This window comes from Myotis brandtii, unplaced genomic scaffold (assembly GCF_000412655.1).
Source record: "Myotis brandtii unplaced genomic scaffold, ASM41265v1 scaffold516, whole genome shotgun sequence".
Classification (NCBI taxonomy): domain Eukaryota; kingdom Metazoa; phylum Chordata; class Mammalia; order Chiroptera; family Vespertilionidae; genus Myotis; species Myotis brandtii.
The window spans coordinates 678,694-699,152 of NW_005369676.1; the positions used below are offsets into that span (position 1 = coordinate 678,694).

The 20,459-nt window shown below is 39.4% G+C and overlaps 1 protein-coding gene across 7 annotated transcripts in view; it reads right to left on the reverse strand.

The window, feature by feature from the left end:
• The window catches only part of TNFRSF19 (tumor necrosis factor receptor superfamily, member 19), a 108,577-nt gene that overhangs the window by 68,311 nt on the left and 19,807 nt on the right, over positions 1-20,459 (reverse strand). For all 7 annotated transcript variants that reach the window (XM_005877285.2, XM_005877286.2, XM_014548583.1 and 4 more), the window contains 3 exons: positions 18,793-18,895; positions 16,393-16,503; positions 4,053-4,231 (listed from right to left, as the gene is read on the reverse strand). In XM_005877285.2, coding sequence (XP_005877347.2) covers positions 4,053-4,231; positions 16,393-16,503; positions 18,793-18,861 — 359 coding nt within the window. In that variant the 5' untranslated portion in view covers positions 18,862-18,895. The remainder of the gene's footprint in view (positions 1-4,052; positions 4,232-16,392; positions 16,504-18,792; positions 18,896-20,459) is intronic.

Consider the following 20,459-nt stretch of genomic DNA (forward strand, 5'->3'; position numbering starts at 1 on the left):
ATAATTCATTCCTTTTTATTGCTGAGTAAAATTCAAATGTTTGAATACACTCCATTTTGCTTATCCATTCATCAGTTGAGGGACATTTGGGTTGTTTCCACTTTTGACTATTATGCATAATGCTGTTATGAACATTTGTGTGCATGTTTTTTCATGGATGTATTTTCAATTATCTTGGTTACATATCTAAGAGCAGAATTGCTGGGTCACATAGTAACTATGTTTAACTTGTTGAGGAACTGCCAGATTTTTTGCAAAGTGGCTGCACCATTTTACATTCCCTCCAACAGTGTATGAAGGTTCCAATTTCTCTGTTTCCTCACCAACACTTGTTATAGTCTGTATTTTTGGTAACAGCCATCCTAGTGGGTGTGAAGTATGCATTTTTAATTTGCATGTCCCTGATTGCTAATAATGTTGAGCATTTTTTCATGTGTTTATTCATCATTTGCATATCTTCTTTGAAGAAAAGTGTAACCAAATCTTTTGCCCATATTTTAATTTGCTTATTTGCCTTTTTATTAGAGTTGTAAAAGTTCTTTATATATTCTAGATAAGAAAGTCCCTTATCACATATATAATTTACAAATAGTTTCTCTAATTCTGTGGGTTGTCTTTTCATTTTCTTGAGGGTATCTATTGAAGCACAAAAGATTTTAAATTTAATTAAGTCCAATATAGCTATGTTTTATTTGGTTGCTTATGCTTTTGGTGTTAGGCCACTACTTTTTACACCGGTTTCGGTGTTGAGTCGTTGTGTAAGGCCATGCTTGAGCCACAGGCTATCTCCTGCCTCTGCCTTTCAGGTCCAGAGCATTTTTTCCTCCTCTGGCTTCAACAAGGGCCCCAGAGCTATCACCATGCCATTTAGTCAAAAGCATCCCAATTTTGTGGGCATGTATGGCCAAGTCCAGCTAAAGTCCTTCCTCTGCAGTGACTTAGCGCATGGCTTGTTGCAGTAGATTCCTGGATGTGGCTCCAAGCTCCACTATATACTGGCTAAGTGATCTTGCCTGAATAAACTTCATCCTTGATAAGGCTCACTTTCTTCATGTTTAAGACACTGTGAACATTATAGTACATCACTCATGTAAAGTACTTAGCCAAGTGCCTGGCACATTATAAATAATTAATGTTTGCTTCTCCTGTAATGCTGCTGTTACTGATTGTTTTATCCCTGCAACAGAGCTTGTCTTCCACAGCTCCAGGAATTCTGGGTTCTCTCTCTTCCATCTTTGGTTGGTAACACAGGCTGCACTCTACTCCCATGAAAGTATTCTGATAGTATGCTTTGTCTCTCTTCCTTTTTACTTTGGGGGGTAATGCCTATCATTCCCTAACAGATCATCACCCATGCCTTCCTAAGTCCCACTCTTCATATGGAGTTTATCCCCCAACTGCTTATTTTATCTGGCATATCTACCCAATGCTTACCCAGGAACACTTAAAACTTTAAAATGCCTCCTCCTGGGCTTTGCCACTCCTCCTGGCCCAGGTCTAGTTCTCCTTTCCTTTCATGGCCTGGGTTAATTTTCAACATTTAAGGTTTTCACGATTTACATGTGTCCACTTCCTTCCACCCTCTCTTTTTCTACTCAACTCTTTCTTCCTCCTGAAGATACCCTGGTCTCTTTGCAGCTTCTTAAAAATAAAAAATACCAGGTTCATGTCCATCTTGGGGGCCTGTCTCTAGCGGTTCCCTGTATCTACAGTGCTCTTCCCCACATATCTGCTCTGCTAATTGCTTCAAGTCTTTGGACAGATCTCCCCTTTTCAGTAATGCCTACAACTTTAATACTGCAACTTATCTATCCATTCCATGAGGCATGCCTAATCCCCTTAACTGCTTTAGGTTTTCTTTTTTCCCCCACAGAAATCACCATCTTCTGCCTTTTGCTTAATTTACTTCTTTAATATTTACTGTTTAGATATTTTTAAAACCTTATTAGGATATAATTAGCTAGTTTATTAATATTAATAATAGGAAGAGAGCAAAGGGGAGCCCAGATATTATAAGCATAGTCATCTAGGCAGCTTCACCAGGAACCTGGGGAGCTTCACACTCCCCAGGGAACTACTGGTGGAAGGGATGGACAAAAGAGGGGGGGGAGGGGGGAATACTTGCCTGTCAGTCTAACCTGGAGAACAGTCAATTGGCTAGAGGGGTGGACCTCAAAGCAAGCTCATGAAATTTTGGGAATACATAAACCTCAGAGTTCCCTCTCTCTTGTTCTTTTTCTCTCTTGAGCTCTCTAGCTCCGTGGCCCATACTCATTAGTGTGCTTTCCTGTTCTCTCTCATAACCATGTGACCTTAAGCAGCCGCATGGCCCATGGCCATGCAGACCCCACACACAATGGACTGCAGCTGGGAACACAGGCTAAGGTAGCCAGATGCTGGACTGGACTGGACTGGACTTGAATATCAAACAGAAATTCTGAGCAGTTGCCTTAATTCTGGCCCCGTTAAATACAAAATTGGACTTCTTCCATGGCGAGAGGTACAGAGATGGGACCTTGGATGGGAACCCCCTTAATTTTACATCATCAATAAAGCTTTCCACAAAACCCCATCCTCCTATGGGGGCCTCAGAAAATTCTTTTCCCTGAGGCACCCCAAGAACGCCACTTCCACTGATAACAGCTTTATCTAAAGCAATGCCTCATGGCTGCTGGACAAATACAGTCAAACCTTGGTTCTCCAACGTCTCCCATCTTGAACAGTTTGGTTCTCAACTAAGTTGTTCACAGAAAAAATGTCTCAGTTGTAGACCAAAACTTCAGTTTTGGACTTGAAAACCCTTTTATGCTGATACCTTAGAATGACAAAAGCATCTCTCAGGTAACAAACAAAGGAGAGAATGCTTTTGTTGCTGACAATTTTAAAACTTAAAGAGGCCATCAAGAGTGCTAATCTTGCTAAGGGTGTGAAAGTGCTCATAAAACAGCAATCACAGGCAACTGAATAGGTGTAAAAACTGTTGTTGATCTGGATAAAGAAAAAGTGGTGAGCCAGTGATAGAATTTCAGAGGCAGTGATAGATGAAAAATTCCTAGTTGGGGGTGGGGGGAGGTGGGGAGGATGTGGTTCAAGAAATTTAAGAATATTTATTCATAAATTAAACAGCACATTAGACATGTACTGTATATATATAAAGGTTAAAACAGGGAATCATTTGGGGGTCTGGAATGGATTAATTCAATTTACATTATTTCTAATACAAAAGAACAAGTTGGTTTTTGAACAAATTGCTTCTCTAACAGCCTTCCAGGAAGAATTAAGTTGGAGAAACCAAGTTCCACTGTATCTGTTGAAATGAGTGAATGGTCACGATTTGCATTTCTCGGATCCCCAATGAGGATGAACATATGTGTTTCCTCTTTTGTGAATTGCCTGTTCATTCTTTGGTCCATTTGTTTATGTTTTCTTTATTATTGATATACTAGAGGCCCGGTTCATGGATTCGTGCACCAGTGGGGTACCTTGGCCTGGCCTGCAGGGATCGAGCCAAAACCGGCTCTCTGACATCCCCCGAGGGGTCCCAGATTCTGAGAGGGTGCAGGCCAGGTCGAGGGACCCCACCGGTGCACGATCAGGACCGGGGAGGGACCGTAGGAGGGCTCCAGGGTGTGTCTGGCGCATCTCGCCCAGTCCTCATTGGCTGGACCCCAGCAGCAAGCTAACCTACCGGTCAGAGCATCTGCCCCCTGGTGGTCAGTGCGTGTCATAGCGTCATAGTGACTGGTCGAACAGTCGAACGGTCAGACACTTAGCATATTAGGCTTTTATTATAGGAACTTTTTAGAATTCTGTGACATTATTCCTTTGTTAGTATGCTTACTCATTTTATTTATAACAAGCACCTGTCACAGTCCATGGCACCGGCACCAAGAATCTAGTGGCGACTGTTGAGATGCAAACTCATGAATACTCAACAAATGCGCTCAGGTTAATATCACTGTGCATTCACATTTGGAAAAGGAAATGAAAAATGCCTGTTTAAAAAAAAAACACAGAATAATTACAAGGGGAAAAAAAATCATCCAACCTACCCTGGCAAGCAGTCCCCGCAGACAGCATCACTGGTGACAGAACAGTTTGCTTTCTGGAAGCGGTTCACCACCGCACAGTCCAGGCACGGCTTGCATTTCTGAAAGCCCCAGTCCTCTTTGAACCTGTGCAGCCGGCAAGTCACACACTGAGCATCCTCCCCGTAGCCAAAGCCACATTCCTGTGGGGATTAACAGGCAATAGAAAGCTATTCAAACACTGCAAGCATGAAAAAGGAAAGAGGCTGGGATGAAACGAAGACCTGTTCTAGTGATTACTGAGTGCCAGCCCTCCTAGAGACAAAGGCAGCTCTCTAAGCAAGTTCAAATGTGTCTCCCACTGCTAATCATCTCTCTTACTATGAGAGGTACACTTAGTCGTCCACTTTATTCAAGAAACCACGATCATTTGAATAATAATGGTTCTCCAGGACCCCCACTGCTGCATTATTGCAGGTTATGGCAGAATTATGGCACTTTCCCCTTTTCTAATTAAGCCAGTCTTGTGAATGTTCAGAAACTAAAGTCAGGGAAATATTCAGATAAAAGTCAGTGAATATTCAATATTCACTTAACAAGGCAGAAAACAAGTACTTTGATATCAACAATGGTATTTTAGAAAATGAGGATAACTCATAATACGAAATTTCATAAGTTTACAAGTCTAGAAGTCTACCCAGTAGAGAGCACCCTAAAATGTTCAGCAGCTTAACATTGTCTGATAGTAGGAAGATTCTTACATATTTCTCTAAAAAACACTACATTCTTGTTTGGATAAAACTGTGTGGTACTAAAGGTCATAAGTGTCTCTGGACTTGGATGTCAGAACACCGTACTCTTTTCCAAGATTGGGCAAAACAAATGGCTCTTTGACCCACATTATGATCCTTTCCACATGTTTGGGAACTAAACAAATTACAGCAGATCACCTAATGTAATTACCAGTATAATGCAACCATAAAAAGAATGAGGCAGATGTGTGCTTGTGATTGTTCAAAAAATAAGCTATCATACAGAATTAGAAGTATGATCCCATTTCTTGAGTACTAACATTTGAGTACTAACATTTATTGGGTGCTTATTCTATTCCAAGAACTTTATACATATTTTCTCATTAATTCATACTCCTCCCCAATGAGATAAGCACTATCATTATCCCATTTCATGGATCTAATTATGGAGCTTCCCAGAAGGTATGTACCTTAACCAAGGTGACATAGCTAATGTTAGAACCAGGATTTGAATCTACACAGTTTAATTCCAGAGTTAGACTTCATAACACTAGGGTCAGCCAGGTACTTTATCTGAGATATACATAGGAAGATGTCTGAAAGATTACATACCAAATGTTAACACTGGTTATCTATACTTTATGATGGTTGCTATAGAACATTGGTCATTAAAAAAAAAAAAGTCAGCAGCCTGAGAACTACAAGAAGAACGTGTATGCAAGAGCATGCCAATCAAATCCACACACAAGACTGTATGCACAGAGGGAGGCAGGGCTCTGACAAAATACCTCAGACTCAGCCTCCTCAGATGTAAACTACAGATGCCAGAATGCAAATCCTAGCTAGTTCAAAATTCTCACTTTTAATAGAATTTATATATTTTAATTCCTTCATCCATATTTATATACACAGTTATCTAGGCAATATTTACTAGCCAAAAATTAAATCAAAACCAACACGAAGGACAGTATAACCTGTAATCAATAAACTACTCAATAAAAAATATTAATAATAACAGTCCAATCTAGATTTTTTTTACTAATGAACTCATTTACATTTTGGAGGAGGGACACCTTCCCTCCTTTTGTTTACTCTGCCTGTCTTTCAAATGTATACCTTGAACATGCAAAACAAAGACAGAGGTGATAAAAAAGCAAAAGGCTAACCACCTTCTTAATTCTGAGTGCTCTAGCTACACAATTGTTCTAAACCAAAGCACAGACAGGAGGAGGAAAAAACCCAACCACTTGATTTGAAGAACTAATTCACAAATTAGAATTTCTTTAAAACCATTAACAGGAATTAGAGGAATTGAGTTACTCTCAATTTTTATAATTCTGTAATAATTTAGGTATTTTTTTTTTGCAAAAAGCATCCATTACTCTAGTAATTTAAAAAAAATTAAGATATATAAAGAAATTCACAAAGAATTTCTTGGGTCATGTACTAGGTCTTTGTGGAGAGGCCAATACTTTTTTGTGTGTGTGTGTGTGCTCTGTCCCTGGGCAGTATGGATCTGCCTGGGGAGAGAAGTGTGTTTGTGCTGAGAACTTTAGTTGCTGAGAAAGCTCAGCTAACCCAAAGGCTTTCTTTAAGTATAGAAGGGAGGCTCCACCCCATCTCCTAGGATCAAGGCAAGCACGTAACCCCTGGACAACCCCTGGACAGTGGGGACCTCCCCATTCACAGGCTCAGCATCTCCACTTCAAAGGTTCACACAAAGACAATGTTTCAAAATCATGATTTGATCCAGGCAGCTTGGATGGTAAGGGTCCCATATACAAGTTAAAACACAACAAAGACGAGAAAAGGGAGAGTAAAAGGGAAAACAAAGGGAGAGAAAGGAAAAAGAGACAGAAGAGGTATATTAACTGGGAGTAAAGTCTGACATTTTGTTTTTCAAGCCAGGTTGATAGAGGAGGGAAAGTGTGTATTTTCCTTCATTGAAGCTAAAGTCACATGAGTTTAAATGCCAACTCTGCCACTTGTCAGCTAAGTTATTTTGGAAACTCTCTGATCCTCAGAGACATGGAGATAATAATACCTGCCCTACAAAGTTGTTTTGAGGAATAAGCAAGAAAACCTATTAAGCCTCTAAACTGTAAATGAAGCACAGAGTGGGCATTCGTCAAATACATGATACCTATGGCAATTATTATTTTGGGTTTTCTACATCCCAATAAACCAACTTTCCTGATTAACGTATAATCACTAGGAACAGGGAATCTTCAGACCCCAATATTTTCAAGGTTACTTAAAACATTGCTTTCCATTTAAAACATTTTTACTAAATAAATTTTTTTTCTAAAATGAATCGCAATTGCCTGCCTTTTAAAGAATAGTAATCTGTATATATATAAAAGCTTAAGTGAGCCTTACGACTGGTCAACCAAACGACTGGTCGCCCGGTCACTATGACACACACTGACCACCAAGGGGCAGACGCTCAATGCAGGAACTGCCCCCTGGTGGTCAGTGCGCTCCCACAGCCAACGTCCTGCAGTCCCTCCCACCCCCCTACCCCCTCCCCGGTTGGCTGGCCCTAATCACCTTGATCGCTGGCCAGGCTAAGGGACCCCACCCGTGCACGAATTTGTGCACTGGGCTTTTAGTTAAAATATAATTTAACTTTATCTGGTTGAGCCAACTGCTGCAATGTGCTGTAATACAAAAAACTAGGGATCCCTGTGTGTATGTGAACAGTTCTGCTGTTTTCACACCCCTGGCAGGAAGTCAACTGTCATTTCCTGTTCTTGCTGAGTGTCATTGTCTCCAAGGATTCACTTTCTTTCTCCAGTCCTAAGAAACTAGATTAAATGATCCAAATAGAAATGAACTTGAACAAATATAAATGGGTGTTTTGATTTCTCATCTCTTTTGAAAAAGATCAGAGATTTTAGTGTTGGGGAGAACTTTGTTCTTATTTTTTGAATCCTGACTGTATCCTAGAGTTTACATTGTACACAAGAACTATTTTAACCAATGCATTTTTGCCATAGATCACTTTGTGTCATTTACATGTCATTGTATTTTGTAGAATAAGGATGTCATGAAAAAAAATTGGGGGTCTATTCTACACTGGCCCAAAATCATATACAGAAAGAAATGCTTCCCATGCATCATAGTTTGCCTTCATTATCTGGGTATTAACTTACTATTTCTGCTAGAGTTTATGTTTTGATGACAATAATAATAATCTTTATGGTTAGGTGAGGGGTTGAATAAGGCTTTGTATCAATTACTCCCACAAACAATGCCACAATGTACTGAGCATGTACTATAAATCATATAGTCTCCTGGGAACTTGCATAGAGATTATTTGGGGAAATGTTATTTAAATATATTTTCTCTAAATTATTTGCCAATTTAAAAAAGATTAGAAAACCAGCCTATTATTTTAAAACTTTAAAAAATTAAATAGCTTACAGTTATGAAGTGACAAGCTACATGTTAAATTAACCACAAACATTAAATTAATTGAAAATTTAGAGAAGTTATTTCCAAGAAATGTAATTACAGTATAGTGTACAGGGCAGTAATCACTTTTAGAATGAACTGTGCTATTTATAGAGCACTAGGAACACAGAGATGCTGTAATTATTTGAAATACAGGCTATACATTATACAGCATAATATGTATTTTCTATCTGAGATTAGGAATCTGTGAATTTGGAGGTCTGCTCAGGGCGATCAGTGCCCCTAATCCCTGTGTTCAAGAGTCAACTGTAAATTTTAAATTACCCATAATATAAATGTCTACTTTGATGTTTTTATTTCATTCAGTAAAACTAGGTGATTAAAATACCTTGAAATCTCCCCATTTAAGTTCAATAAATAACTACAAAGAAAAATAAGAAAGGAGGCTAGAGACCATTTCTTTTTCCTTCTCTTTTTATAACCTCTTATATTGTAAAATTACTATAACATACAAGAGTTTTCTCAAAAAACAAAAACACATTCCTTCCCATCTCTAGTCTCTGAGTTCCTACTCCCTCCATACAGGCAAACACTGTTATCAGGTTTTGGGATAATCTGACAGAAATATTCTCCATATGCACCACTGTTCTGCAACTAATTTTTTTATTGCCCCCACTCAAAGCATCTTGGAGAGTCCCACAGACCAGGATATGGAGATGTCCCATCGTATGGCGGCAGCTTCTTCAACTCTGCAGATGTCCTTAACCATCACTGTGTCTCAAGGGTTGGAACATAGAGGGCAACACGTTTGGTGAATTTCACCAGTGCACATCACTGATCTAACTGTGCATTTAATAAAAACAGTATCAAATCTTTGGCGTATTTTCTCTCATTACTTTTGAATAGAAAGGGGCAATTTCCTTAGGCATATTATTTTCTGTGGCCAGCTAATATATTACACTTGGGAATAGAAAAAAAGGTATGAGGGAGTTTTTGGTAAAATAAAACAGATTACTGAAAGGAGAGAGTAGGCTAGTCATGCTGTGTTCAAGCTTAGCCTTTTGACAAACTATCTCCTTGACTAAACTCTACAAGCTCCTCTGAGCCATTTTCAACAAGGCCTTGTTCTTAGGCCTTGTCCTTAAGAGCCCAGTTGTCCAAAAATCCTGTCAAGTAAGTTTAGCTTCAATCTATACCACCACCCTGCCCGCCTCATACTGCTTATCCTCAATATCTGATCAAATTTCCTCAACCACCATCCCTCAGATGATATCTGATCACTCGGGCCTGCCTTCAGTAACAATCCTGTTAAGTCTGTTTAGCCAGAATCCCCCCTACTCTGATGTTTCCTCTTAGTAATGTCCCATACTGACTCTGCTCCTTGGTTATAAACACCCACTTGTCTATGTTGTATTGGTATTGAGCCTAGTTCTATCTGAGGTCTCTTTTCCCCTATGGCAATAGTTCCTGAATAAAATTTGCTTTTATTGCTTTAACCTCTGTTCTTCTCTTTGAGACTTTCCCAGTTGCACTAGGGTTCTCCTTCTCATTATTTCATGAGAAGGACTCTGTGGTGTGTGGCTGTGTGCGTGTGTGTGTGTGTGTGTGTGTGTGTTTGGTGAGGAAGGATAAAGACGGTAGGGAAGAGTAAGTCAGTCAATGGCCTGGGCTTCAGAATAAGATATGTGTGTTTTATTTTTTTAGAACATGGTCTTCCATTAATATCAATTGTAAGTATGTACTTGGGCTTTAAAATAATCCTATAGTCTTTATTTCTGAATAAATAAAGACTATATTCAGGCACCTGGCACCTTAAAAACCTGAAGGAAATACCTTCCCTGAATCCCTGAGAAAATCTTTTTACTAATAAACTTTGAGGTGGGAAAATAGATACACAAATTTTTAAAAATACAATTAAAAAAACAACATTGTTGTAGGGTTCCTAGTTCTGAAAATCATGCAATAAGTTAACAATTCTTTGTACTTGACATCTCCTTTACCACTCTTTCCCAAGAGCTTATCATAGCACCTGGTACTGACAAGGATTCTTTGCTTGATCAAACTTTAGTAGGTTCCTAAAGCTTCTCCTAGGCCCATCTGTGCACGCCCTTGCAAAATCCAGTTTTGGCAAGACCTTCACTAAGTCAGTTTAACCAGGAGCCCCACCCTCAATATCTGATAGAGTTCCTTATCCTCCATCATCCCCAAGGTGATGCCTGAACACCATGTTAGGTCGGCTTTAGCCAGAAACCCCCTTACTCCTTATGTTTCCTCTTAGTAATTTTCTATCCACTGACCCTCACCCTGCTCCTTGGTTATAATTCCCCCTTGCCCATGCTGTATTTGGAGTCAAGCCCAATCTCTCTCCCTACTGTAAAATCTCATTGCACTGGTCCCTATATCTACTGCGAAGGTCCTGAATAAAGTCGGCCTTACCATTTTCATCACTGATTTTTTTTTAATAGTACACAACAGGCTGGTGAGTAATAAGTACTTGCTGAATAAACAAATGGATGAATTTTGTTTAAGGCAGTATTTCTTAAAGTTATTTTTATTTTATTCCAGGGAGCAAAACTGTGTAAAGTTTATGGCAATGGCTCCTACTTGGTAAGATCCTCCTAGTCTGGTGGAGTGGAGTTGGGGGTGGGGGCAAATAAGGGTGAGGGTCTGTCTAGGGTGAGGGTGGAGGTGTGAGCAGCCTTTTTTGCGGTGGTTCCAAGACAAGAGAGGGCTGGATCCATCTGGGCTGCTTACACCCAAGCTGGCGACAGGAGTAGCTCTGTCACTCTGCCCAATACTTTTAAGCCACATTCGGTGGCTTTGCAGTAGCAAAATGACTCAAAGTAAACAGTCCTCAAATCCCCTTCTCCCTTTTCTCCCTCTGCAAATCCAGCACTGAACAAAAACATAAGTGGAGCCCACCTACACCTACATTTTCGAGGAGCAGTTCCTCAGGCCACAGGATCCTCACAGACCATTAATTGTCCAGGAAACACATTCTGGGGCCTTGGGTCTAAAGCTCTATTTATTTGTACAGCCAATAAGTTATTAAATTTGGTTCTTTGAACTTTAAAAGTTCATGTCTGGACAAAGAAGAAGCTACTTGTGGAGAAAATCTAGGGCATACAAATGGAAACGACAAATTAGATTTACATGGCTGGTGTTTAGAAATCCGCTTTTTAAATTTCCTTTCATAAAACAACACCAAAGACATACCCTCCTGACAACTTTCAGTTTATGAAAATCCATAGTTGAACTTTTATAAGGAAAAGTACAAGCTAGAGCTTGTTAATATTTGCCAAACACCACAGGGCTCGATTAGGACAATTAAACATAAATAAAGTGAGCAATATAGCAATTAAATGGCAAAAATGAATCTTTTTTATGCTTGCAAATTGCATTAATTTTTGTGTGTGTGACTTTCTTCATATGGATGAAAATAGTTTTCCCAAAAGTAGATGTCTTTAAAAATATGAAGCCAGACATGCACCCATGTGGAGAGAAGTATGCTGCTGTTTACAAGAATTAATTTTCTCATATTAACTAAAGTCAACCCAATAATTGGTTAGAAAAGCTTACTTTGAAAATCATGCCAGAGACTTGAAGTCTGTTTCAAGTAGTTTATCCAAAAATGAGTGTCCTGATTTACTGCTTGGAGGAAATCATGTTAAAAGGACATTATTGGCATTAATGCTCAGTAAGGAGGAGGGGCCATGGCTAAGCAAATTTTAGAGTAAGAAGTAAAAATCTATGTGATCACTCAGGAAAACAAAACTCATCCTCTCTCACATATACCAATGGTGTTTATTCTCATGAGCTGAAAGAATGTCTGTGTAATACTCCTACCCATATTCACTACTCGAGACACCCAGCATGTACTTCTTATGGAGCAATGTAAACAAAACTTTGTATTTTTTTGCCTCAGAAATAGGAAAAAGACGCTATCAATTATCCCCATAAACTTTCAAAAACTAAACCCTGTAGAGGAAGAGAGAACAACTAAATATGGCTCAATGGATAAAATCCTCAAAACAGACTCCAAATGGCTCAGTGATGGGTCACGGGTTTTCCCAGAGATATAAAAAAACTACTTATTAAGCTGAATTACTAAAAAGAACCTAAATAAGAAGAAGTGATGCTTGGGCTTTCAGGGAGGGAACTGGAAACCAAAAGAGCTAATGGGATGAGACTGCTCAGGATGGCACAAGAGGGCACACAAAGGTATGAGGAGCCACAGGGATGGCGCCCACTTGGCAAGACCAAACAGGAGCTATGGAGGAACAGAAACAAGTGGATGCTTTGAAACCAGTGGCCAGCACAGAGGCTCGAAGGAGGAAGAAGAGGATGGAGGCTGACCAGGGAGCAGCTCCTGCACCGCACATGTGCAGCAGGTGAACATGATTTGGATAGCTATCTGTTTCAGAAGTGGGTCCTCAGTCAGAACATCTGGAGGAAAGTTCACGATTCTAGAGCAGCACTGTCCAATACAACAGCTATAACTTCATGTGGCGAAACATAAATTTAATTAATTAAAATGAAATGAAATAAACAATCCAGTCCTTGGTGACACAAGCCACATTTCAATATGTCTTAAATAGGAAGTAGAATAATAATATGTATTATCCTATATAATAAAGAGCTAATATGAAAATGGTCATCACACCCTCACACAGTCATGCTGTAATGGCTCAGACACTCAACACTGGGGAGAGAGGAATGGGGACCAGCCAGGTATAAATGAGCTCACAAGAGAGGAATGGGGACCAGGCAGGCACAAATGAGCTCGTGAGTGAGGAATGGGGACCAGCCAGGCACAAATGAGCTCGTGAGAGAGGAATGGGAGCATCCAGGCTGCAGCCCAGGAGAGGGACAAGCCACACACCCCGTGGTCCCAGGCGCCAGTGGCTGCGCCTGCAGCCCAGGAGAGGGACAAGCTGTCCACCCCGCAGTCCCGGGCGCCAGCAGCTGGGGATGCAGCCTGGGAGAGGGACAAGCTGCCCGCCCCACAGTCTCAGGCACCAGTGGCTGCACCTGTGCAAGGGGCCCAGGAGAGGGACATCAGCTGCCCGCCCCATGGTCCCCTGCGGCTGCGGCTGACCTAGGCAAAGCCGCCCGGGTCCTGGATGTCTGCGGCCGGCCAGAGGGAGCGAAGCCCGAGTCCCGGGTGCAGGGTGAGGCAGAGGTGGTTAAGGGTGATCAGGCAGGCAGGCAGAGGGGTTAGGGGTGATCAGGCAGGCAGGCAGGCAGGTGAGCGGTTAGGAGCCAGTAGTCCCGGATTGCGAGAGGCAGTCAGACATCCTCTGAAGGGTCTTGGATTATAGAGGATGCAGGCCGGGCTGAGGGACCCCCCCACCCATGCACAAATTTCATGCACCAGGCCTCTAGTTATAATATATTTAGCATCCCAGGTAAAAAGCAATTCATTATTTGTAAATGTAGTCATCTGACAATTAATAAAAAGTTTAGTCTTAATCAAAAGACTAAATTTTTCCCTTGACTTTATTTTGTATATTTTTTTTTATTGATTTCAGAGAGGAAGGGAGAGGGAGAGAGAGATAGAAACATCAATGATGAGAGAGAATCATCCATTGGCTGCCTGCTGCATGCCCCCTACTGGGGATCGAGCCTGCAACTCAGGCATGTGCCCTTGACCGGAACTAAACCCAGGACCCTTCAGTCTGCAGTTGGATGCTCTATCTACTGAGTCAAACCAGCTAGGGCAGAAGATAGATTTTTTAAAAGTCCTATATAATAAAGAGCTAATATGCTGATTAGACCAAACAGTAGAATGACCGTCCAGATGACCTTCCGGAAAAAGCCAGGGCTGCAAGGGCCAGCCAAGGCAGCTGGGGCTGTGAGGGCCGAGCTCCTTGCATGAATTTCGTGCATCAGGCCTCTAGTAAAAAATATTAGAGTTGATAATACCTTCACCCTCTGGTTTGATTCTCCAGAAATAATTTTGAGGTTATAGTCTCTGAGTTCAAAGGATGAAGGTTAAGGAGCAATTTCTTAGAAATCATTTACTCAACTTGGCATCTGTAAAGTTTCATTTAGATTTTCACAGAGATTTGGGAAATGAAGAACTTTTGAGGGGTGGAAATATCATAGTCTATTTTCCTCATGGGCACTGTTGATTTTTAACTACTTTGTTTAATGATCCTAGATATTCAGATCTTCTATAAAGAATCCTATATAATAAAAGCTTAGGTGGAGTCACGTGTGACATCATCACAAGATGGCTGCCACAAGATGGCTGCCCTCACAAGATGGCCGGCATGAGAGGGCAGGTGGGGGCAACCAGGCTTGCAGGGGAGGGCAGATGGGGGTGACCAGGCCTGCAGGGGAGGGCAGTTGGGGATGAACAGGCTGGCAGGGGAGGGCAGTTGGGGGCAATCAGGCAGGCAGGGGAGCAGTTAGGCATCAATCAGGCCAGCAGGGGAGTGGTTAGGGGGTGATCAGGCAGGCAGGTAGGTGAGCGGTTAGGAGCCAGCAGTCCCAGATTGTGAGAGGGATGTCCGACTGCCGGCGGACATCCCCCGAGGGGTCCCAGATTGGAGAGGGTGCAGGCCGGGCTGAGGGACACACACCCCCATGCATGAATTTCGTGCACTGGGCCTTTAGTATTTATATAAACAGAACAAAATCTTTTTGAAAATGCATGTTACTAAAATCCACAGATTAAAATATATCAGCTGAGATGCTGTAGTTAAGTAGATGTCACACAGAGTTTGAAGGTCATTTTTTTCTTTTAAAAAATATATTTTTATTGATTTTAGAGAGGAAGGGGAAAGGAGAGAGAGAGATAGAAACATCAATGACGAGAACCATTGAGCAGCTGCCTCCTGCATGCCCCCTACTGGGGATTGAGCCCACAAACTCATGCATGTGCCCTGACCGGTGACCAACTGGTTCATAGGTCAACGCTCAATCACTGAGCCACAGCGGCGGAGTGAAGGTCAGCCAGTTTCAATCCAAAGGGAAAGCTCAGGATATGGAAAGCCACCACTTATCTAACACAACAACCAGAGAGAGGCCCTGCACCAGGAATTACTGTGGAATGCATAAATCTTAGTGTTCTGCTGTTTGTAGATCATTGATCAAAAATCTATGAATGACAACACTCAACTTTAAATAATGGCAGTCTGTAGGGGCAAAGGACTTCTCTTTTAAAAGTAACTTTAAATAAAAAGAAAAATCTTTTGTTCCTTTTCTAACAGGAAGACTTTGATGCTTTATTTAGAACAACAAAAAAATGATACATCAATTCTCTACAACTAGTAACATCTTCAAAAGGTCAGAAAATAAAGCAAATAGATATATAGCTCTGAACCTGCTCTCAAAAAAGAAGAGCCTCAAGAATATCCATGACTTAGAAATATGCTAGAACACACACACAGTGTTTCTTAACAAATAATGGTTAAAATGAATATATTTTAAAATGACCCTGGGAGTAACATACACTCAACTTGGGAAGACTGATAATACTTGCATTGTCAAATGTTCAAAACCCTGGTTTGGAAAAGAACTGCTCTCTTGGAGCATCATTACTTAAGAGACCATTGAGCTCTACTTCTTGACTAGCAATGGTAACATTCATTTCTTTTTCCATAATTGCAATTTATTTATTTTTCTTGTTTTGTTTTAAATCTTCATTGTTGAAAGTATTACATATGCCCCCTTTCTCCCCCCCAATGACCTCTTCTAGCCCACCCCTCATCCCAGGCCTTCATCACCCTATTATCTGTGTCCAATAACTTGTATATATGCATACAAGTTCTTTGGTTGATCTCTTCCCACCCAGTCACCCCCGCCTTTCCTCTGAGATTCTCAGAGGGTAACATTCATTTTAAGAAAGAAAAGTCTCAGTATGTGAGCATTACCACTTTCTGTTATCAATGCTTTATTTTTAAATGTTTAGTAGACTATCAATTCTTTTTAATTAATACAAATAAATCTTAATAATTCTAGTCTTTCAATAAAATACAATAAACACTAAGTTATATAAAACAATGACATTTATTGAATTCTGGTTATTAGAATCTACTTCTTTTGTGTTCTATTTGGCTAAAGTGACACAATGAACCAAGAATTCTGCCATGGTGTCCACATCTTCACTAGTAATTAATGAAAAGAATTTAGCTAAAAATACTACATTTAAAAAACACAGATCTACAACTATACCATGCATACCATACCTTAGACAACTCCATGCCTGGTCCACACTGCTTGCAGAGAACACAATTTCCAAACTGATCCTTGAATTCTTGTTGTCTACAATCCCCTGTTTCACAAATCACTTTACAGACCTGAAAAAAAAATGTTTCACAAAGCATTATATTAAAGTAAGTTAATTGCATTTTTTTGCAAGGAAGAAACAATATCATCAGGATAATTCCCATAATCACTGAATGTAAACATTAAGTCAGAGTGAGGCCAATTTAATTTTCACTTTAGGAATAAAAACCTTTTTGAATATGTAAGTGGAACAAATCAATATGTTTGATTCTTTTCTGTATTCTCTGAATGAGGTTCCCTTTTTCTTGGAATCAACTGCTATCTTCCTCTGATACATTTCTGAGGACCCAAGGTAGAAAATGCCTTAAGAGCTGCTCTCTTTTTTAGGAGGATTATAAAAGAACAGTCATGCAGAGACCCAAGGTCCTTTGTAATCTCAAAAATTCTGATTTCCAAAACTATATTTTTGATCATCAAGAAATATAAGCATATTCAAGGATAATGAATTGAATAAATAAATAAATGAAATTAATTAGTATAGCTATAGGAATTTTGCTATTATCCTTTACACATATCTGCCACCCAGTTTTGATGTAGAAATTTCAACCTTTTCAGGTGAACTGCATTTATTTAGAGATTGTCTTTCGATAACTTCTGACAATCTTGAGATCAGTAAAACTCTTGATGATGAAGATGACAATGGTAGCCAAACACTCTGAATGATTCAAATTAAAAGTACTATGTAAATATGAACTTATATGCTTATTGACTACCATTTAACCATTTAAATATACTTTGGTTCACAGCATAGGACTTAAATAGAAAGATTATCTATTTTGGCAAAAACGTAGGTTGTAAGTAATTTTCAAAATATAGCCTTTTTTTCTTATTTTATCTAAAAACAGTAAATTCACTTTATATACGATCATCATACAAAATTGTGTTATTCTGTTTTCTTAACAGTATTTTGTGGGGGGAAAAGTTGTCCGAAATAATAGAATTTCAGATTGGTGACAACATTCAGTTCAACCTTTCATCGTTAGCAGAAATGCCCTCAATGACATTCCTGACTATAATTTTGTTTTCCAAAATGAAAGCTAAAAACCTCTAGGAAGTACTGGGAGAACAGTGACTGCTGTTATGGATAAAGCCTATCACACACAGGTACACACTGAATTGTTTTTGATGGCTATAATAATGAGCAATTATTCAGTACAAATTACCTCCACCTTGTAGCAGAAATATCTGTAAGGATATCGGCAAGCCTCCTTATATAAAAACAAAGACGGAACCTCCTGAGCAGGCAGAAGGGAGAGTTCATGGTGGAATTTAGGCCTACAACATGATTTGGGGCTAAAGGTCTAGTAATCTCCTCCTGCCTCTCTTCACTGTCCTTGACTACCAATCTTAGAGGAGTTTGGTTTTATTTGAGAGAGGTAAGAGATTCCCTCCCACTGCAAAGCAACTGCAATGGTTTTGAGAAAGACATTACCCAACCTCCTCCTTCATTCCAATGTTTCACTACCTCAACTGAAAGAAAGGAAGCTTTCCTTATATCTGCCTGAATCTCAGACTCTAAATGGACCCCATTTCCTCTTATTTTGTCTTCCAAGAAGACTTTGAGTACTGCCTTCAATATAAATAATTCTTTTTATAGTTGTAGATCATAATTATATCTTCAAACTAAATAAGTTTCAATTCTTTTTAAAACCTTCATAGATCTTTTGTGTCAAGCTTTCAATCATGAAAATCCTCCATCTATCCTTAATGCTTTTTGGAACCTAGAATATAAATAACTATATTAAAATAACAGAACTTTCAAAAATCAATTCTAAATACTTCACAAACTGTGTGAGTCATGGGCTCCAAGTCAGACTCTATGGTCTTGTTAGGTGCTGTGGGAATGCCTGTAAACCCAAAGTAATAACTGTCATGGGGCTGCAAGTAAAAATAAAATATAATTTTGACAATTGTTACAAAAGTCCAGACTCAGGAGCAATCTTTGATTTATTAATTAAATGTAACAATTATAAAATGCAATTTGAAAGCAAATTTTAAAATATGGAATCAGACATAGAAAACAGTTTGGGTACTATGTATATGAATTCTTCCACCACTCTCTTTTTTTATTATTTATTGATATATATTTTTAGAGAGAGAGGGAGAGGAAGAGAGAGAGAGAGAGCAAAACATCAATCAGCTCCTGCACGTGCCCCAATCAGAGATCGAACCTGCAATGTGAGCATGTGCCCTGACCTGTAATCAAACCAGCGACCTTTTGGTACATGGGACGACACTCAACCAACTGAGCCACACCAACCAGGGCTCACCACATTCTTATGAAAGTAGAGTTGACTTACCAAATAGGCTAGCAAAGCTACAATGGTGAAAAATGTTTTCTCTTGTTCTAGTAGCACTTTTAAAGCCATGGTTCTTAATAAATGTACTTATTGTTGAAGAGTTCTACAAGATAAGAAGATAACAGATAACATTCATAACAATTAGTGACTATGCTCTATATTTACTGTATAATGTTTATTATTTGCTTATATATATATATTAGTAATAGTATTTATGTTTTAAAAAGAATCATCTTTAAGAAGGTACAACAGGTATATAATATGTAATATTTAAAAATGTAACTTATTAGAGTTAACACTTTGTCTACATACACACCATATGCAAAACTCCTACTGGTTTTGAATTCTCAGGTCTTTATTTTCTACCCAAGCCTCCATAGTGTCCAATCTACTTCACCCAGTAGAGAATTACATTTAAACAGTGAGTATGTAAACCTTCCATTCCATGGATTCAATCATCACCAACAGGATAATAATAGTGATTAAAAAAACAATTAACACCTGCTAAGCATTATGTGCCAGGTACTATTTTCAGCATGTTAACTCATCTAATCTTTCAACTACTCTAGAAGATGGTTACTATTGTTATCCCATTTTAGAGAGGGGAAACCGAGGCTCAGAGAGAGCTGAGTCACTTGCCCATGGTCACACTGCTAGTAAGAGGCAGAGCTGGATACAAACCCAGGTGGGTTGGCTCCAGTATCCCTGTGTCACTATACCTTGCAAAACAATCTGTTTGGATCTTTGACCTTACTAGTTAACTCCACTAAGAAGCAGACACAGATAACATTTGGCATTGTTTCCCAAACCAGTTCAGTGCAAATTATATATTAGCAGAAAAAATATGCATTCATTTAAAAACATCTAAACATAATTTACAAGTGATGAAATTGGAGGCACTAATCTGACATTTCAATAAAAGATAATCCAAACCTCTTTATATTCACCAGAAATGATCTAAAATGTAGAAACAAATGTAGAGCCAGAGCATAGCATGGGAGTAGACTTTTTTTAAATGAAAACTTATCTGGAGGCTCCATCTATCAGGTAGAGAAACAAGGGTTCAGTTCCCCTTTAGGGTTGAATCTTCCACAAGTAACAGAGACCCAGAGCAAATAACCTGACTACTTAAAAAGAAACCATAGCAGAGAACCAGAACCGTGGGCCAAATAGCTCAAGAAAAACAATAACAATAACAAAACAAACAATAACAAAAGGAAGCAGAGTTGGGCAGGCTGATGTGTCAACTGCTAGCCAAGCAGTGCACCTGGAGTGCGCCTGAACACAGCCTGGACACACACAACCCAGATGGTCATTTCAGCTGCCTGAGCAGATCCAATTATCAGGGCAATAAAAATATCATTTTTAAGTTTGTCAAATGAATGACTCATTTTTAGTGAACTCAAGCAGCTTTTATTGCTTTTCCAGCTTCTTGGCCATAGCCTTCCTTTCCCCCCTTGCATATCTCAAAATCATCCAGTAATTACCCAACCATGCAACTTGCTCCTTGTGTAGACACAAGATTGGGGTCAGAAGATAAAATCACATTCCATGAAAGGTATGCTGCAAGTTATCTTTCTCGACATGATCTCAAAATATTTTTAATGTGCTAATTTTTAAAAGTAAAAAACAAACATAAAAATTATATGGAATTAAACTAATATGGA